At 35.0% G+C, this 17,226-nt stretch overlaps 1 protein-coding gene across 1 annotated transcript in view; it reads left to right on the top strand.

Annotated features, from left to right (window-relative positions):
- LOC102025818 overlaps positions 1 to 13,935 on the top strand; it is a 36,888-nt gene extending 22,953 nt beyond the window's left edge. Inside the window, 2 exon segments of the mRNA XM_013505920.1 lie at positions 13,417 to 13,591; positions 13,593 to 13,935. Coding sequence (XP_013361374.1) covers positions 13,417 to 13,591; positions 13,593 to 13,935 — 518 coding nt within the window.
- Positions 13,936 to 17,226: the final 3,291 nt, after the last annotated feature.

Consider the following 17,226-nt stretch of genomic DNA (forward strand, 5'->3'; position numbering starts at 1 on the left):
TTTGTAACTCTGTATTGTCTGTATTGTGCTTGTGATACGTTGTAAAATGTTGTATGTCTGTTAATGTTTCCCTCCTTTTATCCTTAAAATAAAAAAAAAAAAAAAAAGATTTGAAAGTTGCTATACTGCCCATAAATGAATGTCACGTGTCACCCACCTCAGGTAAGAAAAAACATGTAAGACTTACATATTTCTTCTTTTTGCTGACATTCTTGGCACATTGATGTTATCAGTCATCTGTGTTTTTATAAATGAGAAACTTTTTACTTCACTTGGGGATGTTCTGAGGCATAACTTGGTCATAGATGCACTTGCTGACATTGTAGAAATACTGATTCAAATAGCTCTACCTCCAGTGGGAAGGAAAAGTACTGCAAAGAGGCAAAAACTAAAAATAGATACATGTATGAAGCATGTAAAATATTTGGTAAAAACATCAGATCAAAGTTTGTTATAATATTATAATTAAGGTAAATATTTGAACAACTAAGAACAGTTTGATAATTTTGGTCTCAAAGCAATTTTATATATTTCCTTTGATTTTTATCAAAGTTTATAAAATCACCTGCTTGACATTTTGTTTTACATAACGTGTTTCCTCATGAAATGCCTAATTAATTTGAATCACCTAAATTTTTCCACACTGGTTTTATGACTCATATTTATTATTTCCAGAAATGTTTAATGTAGAATGGAATTATGTGTATTCAGTTGTATTAAAATGATAAATTATAAAAGATTATTAATATTTGTGAACTTCAAATAATACTGCTAAGCATTTCACTCATTACTTCTGCATTTCTTTCTTTTTTCTTTTCCATTTTGTTGCTTCTGATTGAATCCAAATCCACATACATGGTAGGCAAGTTACCAAAGCCCCCTTCCTACATTCCTTTACATTCATCTCAGTAGATGTTGTTTTTCTTTTGTTTGTTTAGTTTGGTTTTTATTACTAGTAGATACAAAACCGTATCTTGTTTTTATTGGCATTTATCTAATAAACAGTGATGTTGAGTTCTTTTTCAATGTTTATTTGACACGTTTGTACAATTATTTTAAAGAAATTTTCATTCAAAGTAATTTTCATTTAAAGTAACTTTCATTACATATTTAGTTTTGTGAGTTACATGTTCTGGATACAAAATACTTACCAGGTATACTTCTCTTAGAAATATTTTCTCCACTTTAATTTTCTTTTTTACTTCCTTGATAATGAGCTTTGAAGCACAAGCTTTCAACTTCAGTAAAATTCAATGTATTTTTTTCTCCTGTTTCTTTGTACTTTAGATGACATGTCTAATACTATTTCTCTCCATAGGTTTTGTTTGTATTTTGTGCCAGGAATCAAACTCAGGGCCTTGCCCTTGCCAGGCAGGTGCTGTGTCACTGGGCTACATCACCCTCCTAAATGGTAACATGGTACCATGGTACCAGTGGTAATATGGTAACAAATATTTACACTGAAACTTTCTGCTAAAAGTTTCATGTTTTTTTGCTTCTTTATTATAAAGATAAAAGAACAAAAACATATTAACAAACCTGACATAAACAAAAACAATAAAAGCAATACAGAATTTCAGATGTAATACAGCAACTATTGTTAATTTCTTATCACCTTGTCTGAAATGTTTTAAGCTTTTACATTTAAGTTTTTTACATTTTTCTAATATGTTCTGCAAATTATCAAATTCTTTTTATGTGAGATAATGTGTATGAGGGTCATGTCGTATATTCTATTAATATGATATGTATATATTGTATATGTTTGTATGTATTAACATTCATGTGTTTGATAATGTTGAATTCCTGTAATAAATTTGACTTGGTCATGGTATGCAGTCATCCTTATATGTTGTTGAATTTGATTTGCTAATATTTTGTTAAAGGTAGTTTCACTTATATTTATAAAGATACTGATATTTAAGCCTTTTACTTTGATATATTTGTGCGATTTGTGTAGCAAGTTAATGTTGCCCTCATACAATGAGTTGGAAAGATTTCCCTGCAATTTGCAGGAGAGCTAGTTAAGGATCAGAGTTAAATATTCAGTAGAATTTATGACTGAGTCCTTATGGTCTTGAATTTTTCTTTGTGAAAAGAGTTCTGATTACAAATAAAGTCTCTTTATTTCTTTTGGGTCTACTAATATTTTACAGTTCTTTTTTAGTCCATTTTGGTGCTGTTTTTGAAAATTTTTCTCCACCTTATCTAGTTTATTTTATATGCTGAGATATAATTAATTGATAATATTCCTTTGTTTCCATTATTTCTGTAGGGTCAGTAATAGTATGTCTTCTTTTATGGCTAATTTCACTAATGTGAAATGTGCTTGAATTTTTTTTGATTAATCTAACTAAGGGTTTCTCTTTTCATATATTTTAAAGAACCAGATTTTGGGTTTCTAAACACATCCTTGTTGTTTTTTAATTCTCTGTTCCTCTCATTTCCACTCTCATCTTTCTTTATTTCTTTTCTTCTATTACCTTTGTGTTTAGTTTGCCTATATTTTGCCTCTTACAGTAGGTGTTAAAATAAGTTATTTGGTATCTTCTTTCTTAATACAGGCATTTAAGGATATAAAATTTTCTCTAAGCACTACTGTCTGTACATCTCATAAATTTTAGTAGGTGATGTTTTCATTTTCTTTCATCTCAAAATATTTTCTAACTTCCCTTCAGATTTCTACTTTGACATATGTCTCATAAAAAGGCACGACACACAGCATAATATATTATTCCCATCTACTGTAGGAGATTGATTTTAATGGAGTTTTGATCCCTTCTCAAAGCTATTAATGGTTCCCCATTGCCAATGGCAACTTTCCTCCTTGTATTTCGCTGCTCTACACCAATCACATAACTCTGACCACACTCTTATGAGCACTGAATGTAATATGGATGATTTAGTTGGCTCAAAAGATTAAACACTAACGTATGTTGTATTTCATCACAAAAAAGGCTTAACAATAAGCTAAATTGTTATATGAAGAATACAATTAATTTGCTACCATTAGGAAACATCTGAGTATATACACCATTGGATTTTTATAAATTTTATAAAATCGTCCTTTAATTTCCACATCTGACCCATCAATATCTGAGTGCAATTGCATATGACTGAAAAATGAAGTGAAATTTTAGTTATTGGATTGGAACACACTTTTTGACCATGTATGTGGTACTGATGGAAGAAAAACTGAGATATACAAGTGAAAAACATTGTAGAGCCTGGGAGGTATGGAACAGGTAAAACCTTAATGACCTTTAGTCTTTTGAAACATAGTTCTAGGTATCCTCCTTAATGAAAATATCATAACGTTTTTTCTCTAAAACTCTGTGTTTTGGATTTAATAATTAATGTATCAATCCAATCACCACCCTAGACAAGGTTCATTCTCACCACTATTTGATAGACAATTTCTTAAACTTTAACAGGAAATTATGAAAACCCTCAAAATATGCTGCCAGCTCATGAAACTTCTATGTAAATCTTATCAATATCTTCAGGCATCTTCCCTATCTGTACTCTCTTAGCTGTTGCTCAGACCCAGCTGGTGGCAATAGGCCAGGTTGAAGTGATTGCCTTCAAACTATATATATACATGCATCTGTCACTTAATGATGAGCTATGTTCTGAGAAATAAATCTGTAGGCGGTTGTGTGTGAATATTACAGAGTATTCTTACATAAGCCTAGAGGGTAGAACTCACCCAGGAAGCATTCACTTGCCCTTCTGATACAATCAAGAGACACAGTAAACATAAACTGTATAAAGCTGCCAGCATAACACAGATGCTGTTTTATGGTAAACTTATTTAAAAAGAAAGGTGTTATTTAATAAGGAAACATAATATACTAAGTATATAACCAGAAACATAGTTACTTACATGATTCTATAAATTATATTACTGTATATAATTCTGTAATTTATATTTTTATGTGACTGGCAGATCAGTAAGGATTTTTTAATATACCAACTTCACTACAAACATGTGAGTAATGCATTATACTATGACATTATGACAGGTGTGATAGGGCAACAGGAATTTCTCAGCTTCATTGTAATCTATGAAGCCACCATCAAAAATGTGAACAGTCATTGATAAAAATGTTATCTGTTGCATGACTATATATATAAGCATTGGAAGAACATGTGTATGCATGTGTGTGTATAAGTAATCACAAAGAAAGGAATGCATAATTTTATTGTTCTTTCATCTACTAAAATACTATAGTCACTCCTTTGAATATCACAGGATTTTAACATCCCAATATCATCCTCAATTCATTTGAAAAGGCATTATTAAAATTCAAGATGCAGACAGCAAATATCCTATGTTCTTCCAAAACTAATTACCCAAATCTTCATTAATACAAGTAGCACAAATGGAGCAGCAGTATTCAATTAAAATAATTATGAAGTCTACTGCTCTCCCTGATAAAATAAAAATAATTGTATTAAAAGATTTTCTGTGCCATTAACAAAAATATTCCCACAGTAAATCTGAAAACCATAATACAAACTGCACAAAGTTACAGAACTCTAGGCACAAAATCTTACTACCACTGAGACAAGTAGTTTTGAAGGTCCATACTTTTTAGAATATTTCTTGGCAATGCTCAAAAATGTCTGTGGATGTGTGGTAGCATCTACCTTTCAGTAGCAAGATGTGAGTTTTTTTTTAACCTTGCAAGTAAAGTAAGATTGAAACCAGTCAGATTTATATATTAAAAAATGGGAAGTGGAGTTAATTGAGAATGTGTCATCCTCCCAGTGGAATGTACTCTTTAGTGTCTGTTCATTCTTTCTTCCTTTTTTCTTTTTTCAATTTTTCACTTGGAGAATCTGAGCAATTGAGGTAAATGTAGATTTCATTGGGTTCAAAAATAATTTCATAAAAAGCATATATTTCCAATAAAATTAATGCTTTTGTAAACCATATACTTACGTCTCCTTTTCCTCCAACATTAGGAGAAAACTCTAAGTGGGAACAGAACAAAAACTTAAAATACCATTTCTTTTTCTCCATAATTTTTCTCTTTCGAAGTTGTAATGAATACTATCTCTCATCTCAATTTTAAGAGTGAAGGACATTGAACACTGCAGAGATAGTTTTCTGTTGTAGATAATGTAGAAGATAGTTGAGAAATCCTTTTACCAAGTCTTTTTATTACCTGAGTAGTATAGTTTACTTATTATGTGTAAACAGTCAGAATGATCTAAAAATTGGGTCAGATAAAAAGAAAAATAGCCCACTGGGTTAAAAGTTAATTTAAGTGGCTACCTAAGCTTTAAAATGTTTTAAAAAAACACACACACACACACACACACACACAAAAACAGAAGATAAAAGGTTAGGGTAAGACAGCAGAGTTACAGACAACTTAAACAGAGTACACTATTAGCTCCTTCCTATATCTGGACCTGGCCTTTCTTTGCCCTTTTTCTCTAAAACAAGCCTCTTCTAACAATCTGCTCATTCATAGAAGAGTAGGCCAATGAACACAGTTTGGACTTCCATTTGATAGGAAAGACATCTACAATATATTTTTCTTATATTATTTCACATAAAACTCCCTTAACTTCCTCTTTCTGACTCACAACTTCACTCTTCAACTTTCCAATAAAATTTATGCTTTTGTTCAGCTTCAACTGAATTCAGCTTCAACTGAAACCATAAGATCAGATTGTACAGAATTAACTATTTCATATTTTGTAGGTCCCACCTACTAATTCTAAATTAGTAGGAAATAAGTCCCAGTGAGGATTTTTACTGTCTTTTCCTCGTGTAACACGTTATTGTTAACCACAATTCTATTTAGGAGATAGAGACTTGGATTCTGATGTTTGTTTTTTTTGGGGGGGGAGGGGAGCAGGTGTATTTGTTTTGTAAAAGACAGCCTTAAGTCTCTTCTGTCATTATGCTGGTGGTAAGGCAGATTTGAGAAACAATGCCTGTCTTACTTTCCTTGTTGCTGAGACAAAATACTTGTCATCCAAAGTTAAAAGAGGAAAGCTTTATTTCAGCTCATACTTTGTAGAGGTTTCAGTTCATAGCTGGCTAGCCTGAAGGCAGAATGACATGGCACAGGGGCATCACAGAGCAGGCAGGCAGAAGATAGAAAGCAGGACGTAACAAGTGATGATCCTCTTCCTCCCCCTCATATCTTACCCTTTAGGATTACGTGGTAGCTTTATCATAGCATCATACCATAAATCAATCCCAGCATCACATTCTTGATCCCAGCATCACACACCCTAGATCCAGCCACCTCTGACAAGTCTCATCTATGACTGCATGAGGCTTGGGGGGCAATATCTATATATAAGCCATAACAATGCCTGATATAAAAACAAAAGACCATGTTGGCTAAAAACAAAGCAAAGCAAAACAAAACAAGCTCCTGTTCTTAGGTCTCAAGGAACAAGTTTCAATGCAGCAGTCTGGCCTGATTCTTCTCCCATGAATTTGGGCGGAAATATCAAGCCTATTCTGACTCATTTTCCTTTCTAATTTGATCCCCCACTGATGAAGGAGCAATGTTAGCTCTTCACAGTCCTGTTCTTGGTCTCTTGAGACAGACAGCACTTGGGAAAATTTCTCCATTCCCTTGCCTCAATTATGATGACAAATCTGCCTTACTCAGCATTTCAAGTTCAACTTTCTTCTGCTGGTTTTTCTTCCTTTTTTTTTTTCATTTTTTTGGAGGTATGTTTTACTAATCATCAGAGAGATCCACCCAAGAACCCCTTTAGTCTGAATTGGTTTTTTTTTTCCTTCTTCTTTTGGGATATCTCTGAAAACACTCTTCCCTCCCTTCATAATTCTCTCTAGGAATGTCACTTGTGTAGGGTGAACTGGTTAGTTTTTAAAGGTGCTATTATTGCAGCACAGATGATTTCATTAATAGAGCAGAAAGTTTTCAGAGATTCTTACCGGTTGATGACAGCTTTAGGAAGGTCATTTAGGAAGCCAGGAACTGCTTCTCTCCTTCAGTGCTTTCTTCCCAAAGCGCACTATCAGGCCAACAACTGAGATCTATACTCAGATACCTAACTGAGGGCTGGAAGTTCCAACCTAAAGCTGATAGTACGAGCCAGGGTAGGCATCTTCAAGAGCACACGTTCTGTGCCCCTGGCCAGACTTCCTCAAACAACTCCAGTAGCTGCTGCTGGCCCTAGAGGGATCTGAGCTAGGAGATACCCTAACTCTAGTGACAGAGCAAGAAGGTGACAGCCTCCATCAGAGAACTATATTCTCTTCAGGAGATGAGTGCAGAAGAATTTGGAAAGCCTGAGTTCATGTACACTTTTCCTTGACAACTTCCAGCCCAGATTGAAATTTACAAGCAGAAGCTAAAAACAGCAAAAGAAAAGAAAATTAGAAGACACAGAAGCAAGATGCAACTCCGGACATCCAGCTTACCCAGGGCAAATCTACAGGCAGTGAAATGGAATAATTTGAAAGCCACTCACCTGAACTCTCTGAAATGGTAACAATGGAAGTAACAAAGCAGATGAGTGAGGCTCTAAAAAAATCAAATTAGAAATAACCTCTCAGATAACTACAGACATGATGAGCATAATGAAGTGGTTAGTGAATCTAAAGTAGATACAGCTTTAAAAAAAAAGAGGCATATAGGAAAATGAGGGAAATCCATGAATGCCTCAAACAAGCCAGAAATAGAATTTATGATACATATTCAAACAGATATTCAGGAGATTTTAAAAATCTATTGAAAGTATACAAAGCAGAATGAACCAAAATAAGGACAGAATAACAGGTCTAGAAGACAATTTTGTAGTTAGTGATTATGAAAAAGAAATATTTCTTAAAAATAGAAAGGAATCATGAAAAATCAATCCAATACTTGAGAGATGATGTAAAGAATAACATAAGATGTATTGGAATCAATCAAAAGTTGAGACAGTTGAAAGGGCATAAAAAACTTGTTCATAGAAGTACTGGCAGAAAATTTCTAAAGCATGGAAAAACAATTTGACATGCAGGTAAGTAAGGCATATAGATATAGATCTCCAATTAGCCATGATCACATAAAACTACACCAAGGTATATAATAGTTAATGTAATAGTCCAGATTCCAGAAATTCAACACAAGAACAGAATATTAAACACTGTTAGAGAAAAGAAACAAATCACCTATATAACAAAGTCTATTAGACTCACAGTGACTTTTCAACACAAATCATCAAGTCAAGAAAAGCTTGGAGTACAGTACTTCAAAAGCCCTAAAAGAAAAATTTCTCCAACCCAGACTGAGGTACCACTCAAAACTGTCTTTCAAAGTTGATGAGGAAATAAGATTCTTCCATGACAAAGAACACCTGAAGAAATTCATGACCCCCAACCCAGCACTCTAAAATATTCTGAGGGATAGATAGTCTAGACAGAGGTAACAAAGACTCTAATTTTATTAATCCCAATAAAGTGAATCCACCATGCAAAGCAGGCAATTAAACGGAGCGGAGATAAAGGGTACTACAAACAGGAAAATTATATGACACAGATAAGTCAATACATATCAGTTGTAGCTATCAATTTAAATGATCTCAATTTACCAATTTAAAAAACAGATTAGCAAAGTGGATCAAGAAGCAATATCCAACAATATGCTGCATATGAGAAGCATACTTAACTCAGAAAGAATTTCATAGACTGAAAATCACTGGTTATAAACAATACTCAATGTGGCAGGAAATCAGAAAAAATGGGAAGCTATTCTATTTACAGACAAAGTGAATTTCAAGCCAAGACTGATGAAGAGAGACAAAGGTTACAATGTACTTGTTAAGGAAACAAACCAAGAGGAAGAAAACATTCATAAATCTATATGCACCAAATACCAGCACACCCAACTCTCTAAAACAAATAATAATGGGCATGAAAAATCAAATAAGCACTAATACAGTTATAAGGGAGACTGTAATACCCCACTTCACAAATAGACAGATCAACTAGGCAAAAATCAACAAAGAAATATCAGAACGGAACCAAACCTTTAAATAAATGAACTTAGTAGATGTATACAGAGTGTTCCATCCCACCAAATCAGAATATACATTCTTCTCAGCTGCACATGGGACTGCAAAATAGACCATATACTAGCTCATATAACATTCTTAATTAAATGCAAAGGAATTAAAGTTATCTAATGCATATTGTCAGCCCGTAGTGCAATAAAATTGGAAATCAATGACAAAAGAAAGCACAAAAACTGCATAAAAATATGGAAATTAAATAACACCCTCCCAAACAACTAAAGGGTAACAGATGAAATTAAAGAAGAAATTGGACAGGTCCTACATTAAACTTCAATGCCAATACAACATACTGGAACTTATGGGGTGCAGTGAAATCAGCTCTAAGAGAGATATTTAGAGTGTTGTATTCTCACATGAGAAAAATAGAAAGCACAAATAAATAACCTAATAATGAACCTCAACCTTCTAGAGGAAGAAAAGCAAGTTAAGATGAAAGCTCACAGTAGAGGAAATTATGAAGATTCAAGCAGAAATGAATACAATTAAAACTAAGAAAATAATACAATGAATGAATTAAAGAGTTGGTTCTTAGAATGATTAAACGAGTTTGACAAATCTTTAACCACCCTTATTAAAAAACAGACTGAGATCTTGGATAAACCCAGATGATCATCAATATCTACTTTGATAATATGTATTATAATGAGATAAAAAACACAGAAGAAATGGAAGTATTCCCAGATACATGTGAATTACCAAAGCTGAATCAAGAAGATATAAAAATTATAAACAATCCAATACCAGTCAATGAAATTAAAGATGTAATAAAAATCCTACAACAAGGAAACTCCCAGGTCCTGATGGATTCACTACTGAATTCTACATGAAATTTAGAGAAGTTCAAAAACCAAACTGCATGATAAATACTTCAAACAATCAATAACTGGGTTGTCATTCTACTAAAAGGTTTTTGCACATCAAAAGAAATCACCAACAGAGTGAAAAGTAAATCCACAAATTGGGAAAAAATTTTAGTCAACTGTCCCTCAGACAAAAGACTTCTATCTAGAACATATAAAGAATTAAAAAATCAGGACCCCAGATTCAAAGACCCAATACAAAAATGGGCATCTGAGATGAGCTCACACTTCTCAGATAGGGAAATGCAAATGACAAATAAATACATGAAAAAATGTTCAACAGCATTGGTTACTCAAGAAATGCAAAGTAAAACAACACAGAGATTCCATCTCAATGTAGGAAGAATAGCTATCATCAGAAAATCAATGCATAAAAATGCTAGAGGGGCTGTGCGGAAAAAGGAACACTTCTCCACTGTTGGTGAGAGCATAGACTGGTGAAACTACTGTGGAAATCAGTGTGGAGATTCCTCAAAAAACTAGGATTAGAGGTACCATTCAATCCAGCTATTCCTCTTCTGGGTATTTTTTCAGAGAAACTGAAAACATCATATCACAGTGATATATGTGCACACATGTTCATAGCAGCACAACTTTTCTTATGTAATTATTAGATTCACAGTAAAATTGTCTAGAAAGTACAGAGATTTACCCTAACCCCCTAGCCTTTTGCCCTCTCTCCACTATGAGCAGCTCCTGCCAGAACGGCATATTGTTAGGGGATGAACCCACCAGGGTACAACACCGTCACCCCAAGCACATGCTTGACAGTAGCTCTCACTTCGGTGTTCTACACTCTGGGTTTTGACCAATGCATCAGTATGAATATCAGTATGATAGGTATAGAAAGTAGTTTCACTGCCCTAAAACAAGCTCTCTGCTCTATCAGTTCATCTTTTCTCTCCTCTTAGCCCCCAGAAAATACTCATCTTTTCACTGTTCACATAGTTTTACTTTTTCCATTAAGACTTACCCTGGGATTGTACAGCATGTAGCCTTTGCAGATCAGCTTCTTTCATTTCTATTATCCATTGACGTTTCCTCCACAGCTTTTCATGGCTCACTGGTTCATGTCTGAATCAGGTGCTGAGTAGCAGTTCACTGCCTGGCTGGACCCCAGTTTATTTATCCCCTTATCTACAGAAGGACATGGCTGTTTCCTAATTTGAAGAGTATGCACAAAGCTCATAAAAACATGTTTCCTTTGTGGTGGACATAAGTTTACAATTCATTTGGATAAATATCAGAGTTCAGTTACTGGACGGTAAAATTAAAGTGGTTTACCATGTTGCCCTCTTAGCAGTAATGAATGATAGTTCTTGTTGCTCTATAGCCATTTAGTGCTAGTTAGTGTTTGGGATTGTGGTCGTTTAGATAAGTATGTAATGGGAAAGTAAGGGGGGCTGGGGACTTTTTTTTGTCTTTTGGGGTGTGTATTGAGACAGAGTTTTGCTATGTAGTTCAGGTTGGTCTCAAACTGACTATTTAGTCGAGACTACCCTTGAATTTGCAGCAACCCTCCTGCCTCAGCCTCCCAAGTCCTGGGATTATAGGATTGTGCCACCACCCTTGGCTTTGCAGAAATTATTTTTTAAGAGAGTAAATAAATACACCACAATTGAATATATTACACATATATACATTGCAACATGGTCAAATTATAAAATATACCAAAATAAGCAGGTATTGGCAAACACAAAATGAACAAAAGCATGCAAAACCTGAAGAATTCTTCATTGCTGAAAGACGTTATATCTAAGGAGATTTGAGAATGCGTACTTTTTTCTTAGGTCATTAATCAGTTCACTCACATTGAGAGATGATGAAAAGTTGCAACTTCACTTTTGATGTGGTGCCTTAGGAAAGAGTTCGCGACCAGCTGAGTGACAGAGCAAAGCGTGGGCATCCTGGAAAAAGGGGAGATCTGCAGAGGAGTGAGCCCTCAGGTCAACGTTTAATCAAAAAGTCTGCATATCTGGGGGAGTCTGATGTCCACAGGAGAAAAAAAATGGCCCTTAAAAGCTAAATTACCTGAGTTAAAATTTTAGCAGATGGTGAATATGACAGAGAGAAAGAGAGAGAGACTGGAGATTGAGTCCATACCCTTACCACTGAGCTATATCTCCATCCATTTATTTACCTTTTGGGACAGAGTTCCATTAAATTGCGAAGTTGCCCAGGCTGGACTCAATCTTGAAGTCCTTCAGCCACTCAGAGTGCTGAGATTACACGTATGAGCCATACCAGCTAAAATAGATTTTTTAATATGAAAGTCATGGGAAAAAAAGAATGGGAAAAAGAGAAATGGGACATACAATAATACAAAAACTAATTAAATACAATAATAGCTACAAAAATTCATTAAGAGATTCACATCGTAAAGCGATGAGATGACATCAAAATCTAAAATGAGAGAGTAAAAATATGAAAGCATTTTTATGTGATGGAAATTAGTCATTAGTTTAAAGCAGCATTACTGGCAGATGTCTTACCTAAGCCACATGGTAACACAAAGCATAAACCAACTATAGATATCCAAAAGATTAAAAATTAAGGAATCAAAGGAATAAAATTTAAAAATTAAAATAAAATCTAAGGAATCAAAGCATACCACTGCCAAAAATCATTGCATTATGAAGAAAACCACACAGGATTTAGAAACAACCAAAAAGAACTAACAGAAGTCTTCGGTGAATATAAATCGATTAAATTCTCCACTTCAAAATGCAATACAGCTAAATGGATGAAAAGCTGAAGCCAACAGTATACTGCCCAGAAGTCATTCAATTCAATTTTCAGAGTATAAATTCACTGAAGCGAAGGGACAGCAAAAGGTGATACATGAAAACAGAAACGCAGAAACAAAGAAAACAGAAACGCAGGGCTGGGGATATAGCCCAGTGGCACAAGAGCCTTCCTAACAAGCACAAGGTCCTGAGTTCAATTCCCAGTACCTTTAAAAGAAAATAGCACAGTTCACTCTACTTACATTAATAGTAAGTGAAAAGGAACAAAAAAGGTGATTATATTCTGATAAAGGAGTCAATTCATCAAAAGGACATTAACAATTGTAAACACATGTGCACCTAACATCAGAGCATCTAAATATATAAAATTAAAAATCTGAGGGAAGAGAGACTACAATCCAATCATAGCAGAACATTCACCGCTGTGCTTTGACAAAAGATAGATAATCCAGACGTAAATATCAAACTTGAGCTATTTATTAGACCAAATGTATTTAAGAACACAAGTAGAACATTCTATTTAAAGCAGCAGGATAGACATTCTTCTGAAAGGTACATAAAGCTTGTCCAGGATAGACTCACAAGGTAAGTCTTCATTTTCTCCAATACCCTGTGAATAACCATTCTACTGTCTATAAGTTCAACATTTTATTTTAATTCTGCATCTAAATTATACCATTCAGTACTTACCTTCCACAGTCTATCTTATTACACATATAGTATTTTCCATGCTATTCCATGAGAAGGAAAGTGCAACACGAGGCTGTGTCTCTCCATCACGGACTTCCACCCTGACACGTGGAACACAGCCTGGTCCGTCTCCACCACCCCCACTGGGCTGCTCAGCTTCATGGTGGAAAAGGGCCCCACCCTGGGCAGCATAGAGACACAGGACTTTAAGAAAAGACAACGGGCAGCACAGTTTAGCGTTTAATTTAAAAGATAAAGTTTTTTGTGAATTATTTCCTGAAGTTGTGGAGGAAACTAAACAAAAGCAGAAAGCACATGACGAACTCAGTAGCAGGCCGCAGACTCTCCCCCTGCCAGATGTGGTTCCCAATGGAGAAACGCAATACGGCCAGAACGGGATCCAGCTTCTCAACGGGCCTGCGCCTGGTGCCGGCCCGAACCTGGCACGGCTACAGCGGGCCAACCGGTACCATGGACTCCCGGGTGGTGCTCTGGCGAACTTGTTTGTTATAGTTGGGTTTGTAGCCTTTGCCTACACCGTCAAGTACGGGCTGAGAAGCACAGCGCAAGGGTGAGCCACAGCCCAGTCACCGCGGGAGACGAAGGCACCAGAGTTCGACTTGGGCCAGCGGGACGTGCTGCCGAGCCAGGGCAGGCCCACCAGACTCCTGGGTTTCACTTTTTAAAAACCTTAAAAGGGAAACAAAACCCAAAACTTGTGACTTGGAGGAAACTCAAGATTCTCAGCTTCTTTTCTCACCCAGTGAAGTGCCTACCGGGGTGGCATCGCCGACGGCGGCTCATGCTTTCGTTTTATAGCTTACCTGTTTTTCATTTTGTTAGATTTGGTCGCTTAAAACTACAAATTCAATGCCTGTCTAGTGAAAAAAAAAAACCTCAGGTAACTTGAAAATATCTCAATAATTATAGCAAAATATCACATTGCGTGCAGTAAATATGTAACACGCAAATGTAGACAGAGTTTGAAAATTCAGAATAAATGAGTACAGTTATCTCTGATTGATTAAATCAATGAATGGCCAGAGTATTCATTATAAACAGAAAAACTAAGATTTATAATTTTAAAAAGTTAAATATGATTTTTTTATGTTTTGATTGTGTATGCATTTTTACTACAATATTAACGAAGTCATTGTGTCAAAGAAAAGAAAGTTTCATTGAAAGAAAATATCTTGAGAACTTTTAAATCTTTCTATTACTAAAATTAAATTATTTTAACATTTTAAAAAAGTGTAGTGCTCTCAATATACTAACAAAAGTACCAACTGCTTACTGTTGCATTTCTTTCAGGATTTTAAATTAATAATTATTATGATAATGAATACTGTACTATACATAAAATCTGTTTTATATTTCTAAAACACTACATCGTAACTGCAAAGGAAACTATTTAAAGTCTTAAAATGAAATCTTTAATTCATAGAAACATGAATTTCTAGACAAATACATGCTAATTCTATTTACATAATCATAGTGAACTTTGACAGGGAACATTCATATCAGAGCATGCTATAAATATTAGCCAAATATGTAAACTTTTTTAAATTATAGCAGTTTTAGCTTAATCAGAGCTTTCACCCAGCTAGAGATTGTCTGTATTTATTACCTTGAATTCAGTTAATATTATAGAAACTATTTTTGTCAGCTAGTAAGCTACACAAGTACTGTTTGAATTATTTTCAGATTTAATTAAATGTAGTTTAACATCTTTGATTTCCTCAGTAGGAAAAACTGTTTTTATGTTTTTAATTTTGGCAATCACAAGGAATATTTGCTGTCTACAGATCGGAAACCTTAAATGATCACTACTGGAAACATGACTGTAAATTCAGCCTCATGACTGTCAGAATTCTAAGCTCACTCTCAGCCTTCCTAGGGTCTGGTGTATAGATGCCTTCTCCTGGCTGTAGAACCAAAAACTAATATAAATGCTACACAAAGCTTCTTGTAAACACAATGAAGGTCCAAAATCTTTGACCTAAGAAATACAAAAGATAAGTAAAAAAAATAAAAGATAATAGGAATCAGGGAGGTAGATCTTTTGCAAAATGGATGGGGATCAAGAGATGGGGGGATGACAGGAAAGGGGAAGGGAGGGGGTAATAAATGACTTAGGATGTGTTGTGCACATGAGGAATGTAATCGTTACGTACTGCAAATGTGTATGAATAAAAAACAAACAATATTCAGTTGCAAATATTGCAGCTGGAAAAGGAATAAGAAAAACAACTGGTAGGATTTTTTTTTAAATCAACCTAAATAAATGTTCTATACCTTATAATGTGAAAAAAAAAAAAAGGTAAGGAAAGTATTTGGGTGTACCAGCCTAATCCCATGAAATTTTTAAGGCAGTGTTTCCTGCAGCTGGTTACGGAAGTGACAGTCAGAGATCAGCTAAGAGTGATCTGTAGTAAAGCAAACACTGGTTCTGCAACTGTTTGTGGCAGTGGAATGTTAAGGAGCTGTGACTGCCCCTGTGAGCTGAGTCAGGTTCCAGGCTTCCAACACCAACACAGACCTCAGGTTGGGAGACACAGCACACTCACTTGCCACTTGAGGATATTTCAGCCAATGTCAGATCACGCATGTGAAGCCAACCCCATAAATTTATGTCACCTAGTGACATCTGGCGGTCTTTGTTTTGTACATTGTATGATTTTGTGCAATTATGAAATCACCTAACAATGCATTTCTCAGAACATGTCCTAACATTAAAGTAGCATATGATTTGCTGGTCATGGTGGTGCACACGTGTAATCCTACCACTTGGGAGGCTGAAACAGGAGCACCACCATGAATTTGAGGCTAGCACGGGCTACACAGTAAATCCAACTCCAGTCTGAACTACACAGCAAGACCCTGTCTCAATCAAAAATAATATATGGCTGTAATGAAATTCTACTCTTCACTTGGAAGATGACTGAGCTCCAGTGAGAATACTGTAAACTCAACCCTGACTTTAGCCTGCAAGACTCTGAGGACAGAACCTAAGCACACCAGGTCCATTTGAAGCCATTAAATTTGTATGCGTTGATTGTGAGCAATAGATTAATGTGTGCATATAGTGGCTATTGTGAGCAATAGATTAACGTGTGCATATAGTAAGACTATATCATGCATGAACATTAAATGTCTGATATAAATCACTGCAATTTTTCTGAACCTACCAAATTTTGTATAAAGTCTATCTCAATTTTTGAAAAGAGGCACATGTTCAAGTCTTTCCTTTCATTTATTTAATATCTAAAAATGTAAAACTGGGTCCCAGGCCAAGTGTTTGCCACTTTCCAAGCAATCAGAAAGGATAGCAATAATAACAAAATGTACCGGGGTTTCCAAAACAAAATTTCCTCTTCACCTGCCACCACACACCACCTTTGAACCAGCCTCTCTAATGATTTTTAATTGAAATTCTATTGCCATTCAATATGTGCTTTTCCTCAGGTGCTACAACCCTGGGGTGTCATACACCATCCATTTTGTTTCATTTGTAAGGAATTCTCATTATTTCTTCCAAGTTATAAAATCAGATAAGGCACCTATAACTAAATTTAGTAGTTATTTTTAATATCAGTTTTAATGCTAAATTCTGAGCACTCATCTTTTTATTTTTAAAAATTAGTTTAGTGTCCATATAATTGGAATTAGGGCAACAATTTGCCCAAGTGGTTACAAGCAATTTGCACAATTGAATAAAATTTCTCTGAAATTTTTGTAGGAAATTGCATGCTTTCTGTTTTTAAATTTTGTCCCCCAAGTGATAATTTTTGCCACGCTTTCTCTATAGAAAACACCCTCTACCTGTGCTGCGGGTACATAATTAACAGTGTTCTTAATATGCAGTT

Source organism: Chinchilla lanigera, unplaced genomic scaffold (genome assembly GCF_000276665.1).
Source record: "Chinchilla lanigera isolate Chin_1 unplaced genomic scaffold, ChiLan1.0 scaffold00104, whole genome shotgun sequence".
Lineage (NCBI taxonomy): Eukaryota > Metazoa > Chordata > Mammalia > Rodentia > Chinchillidae > Chinchilla > Chinchilla lanigera.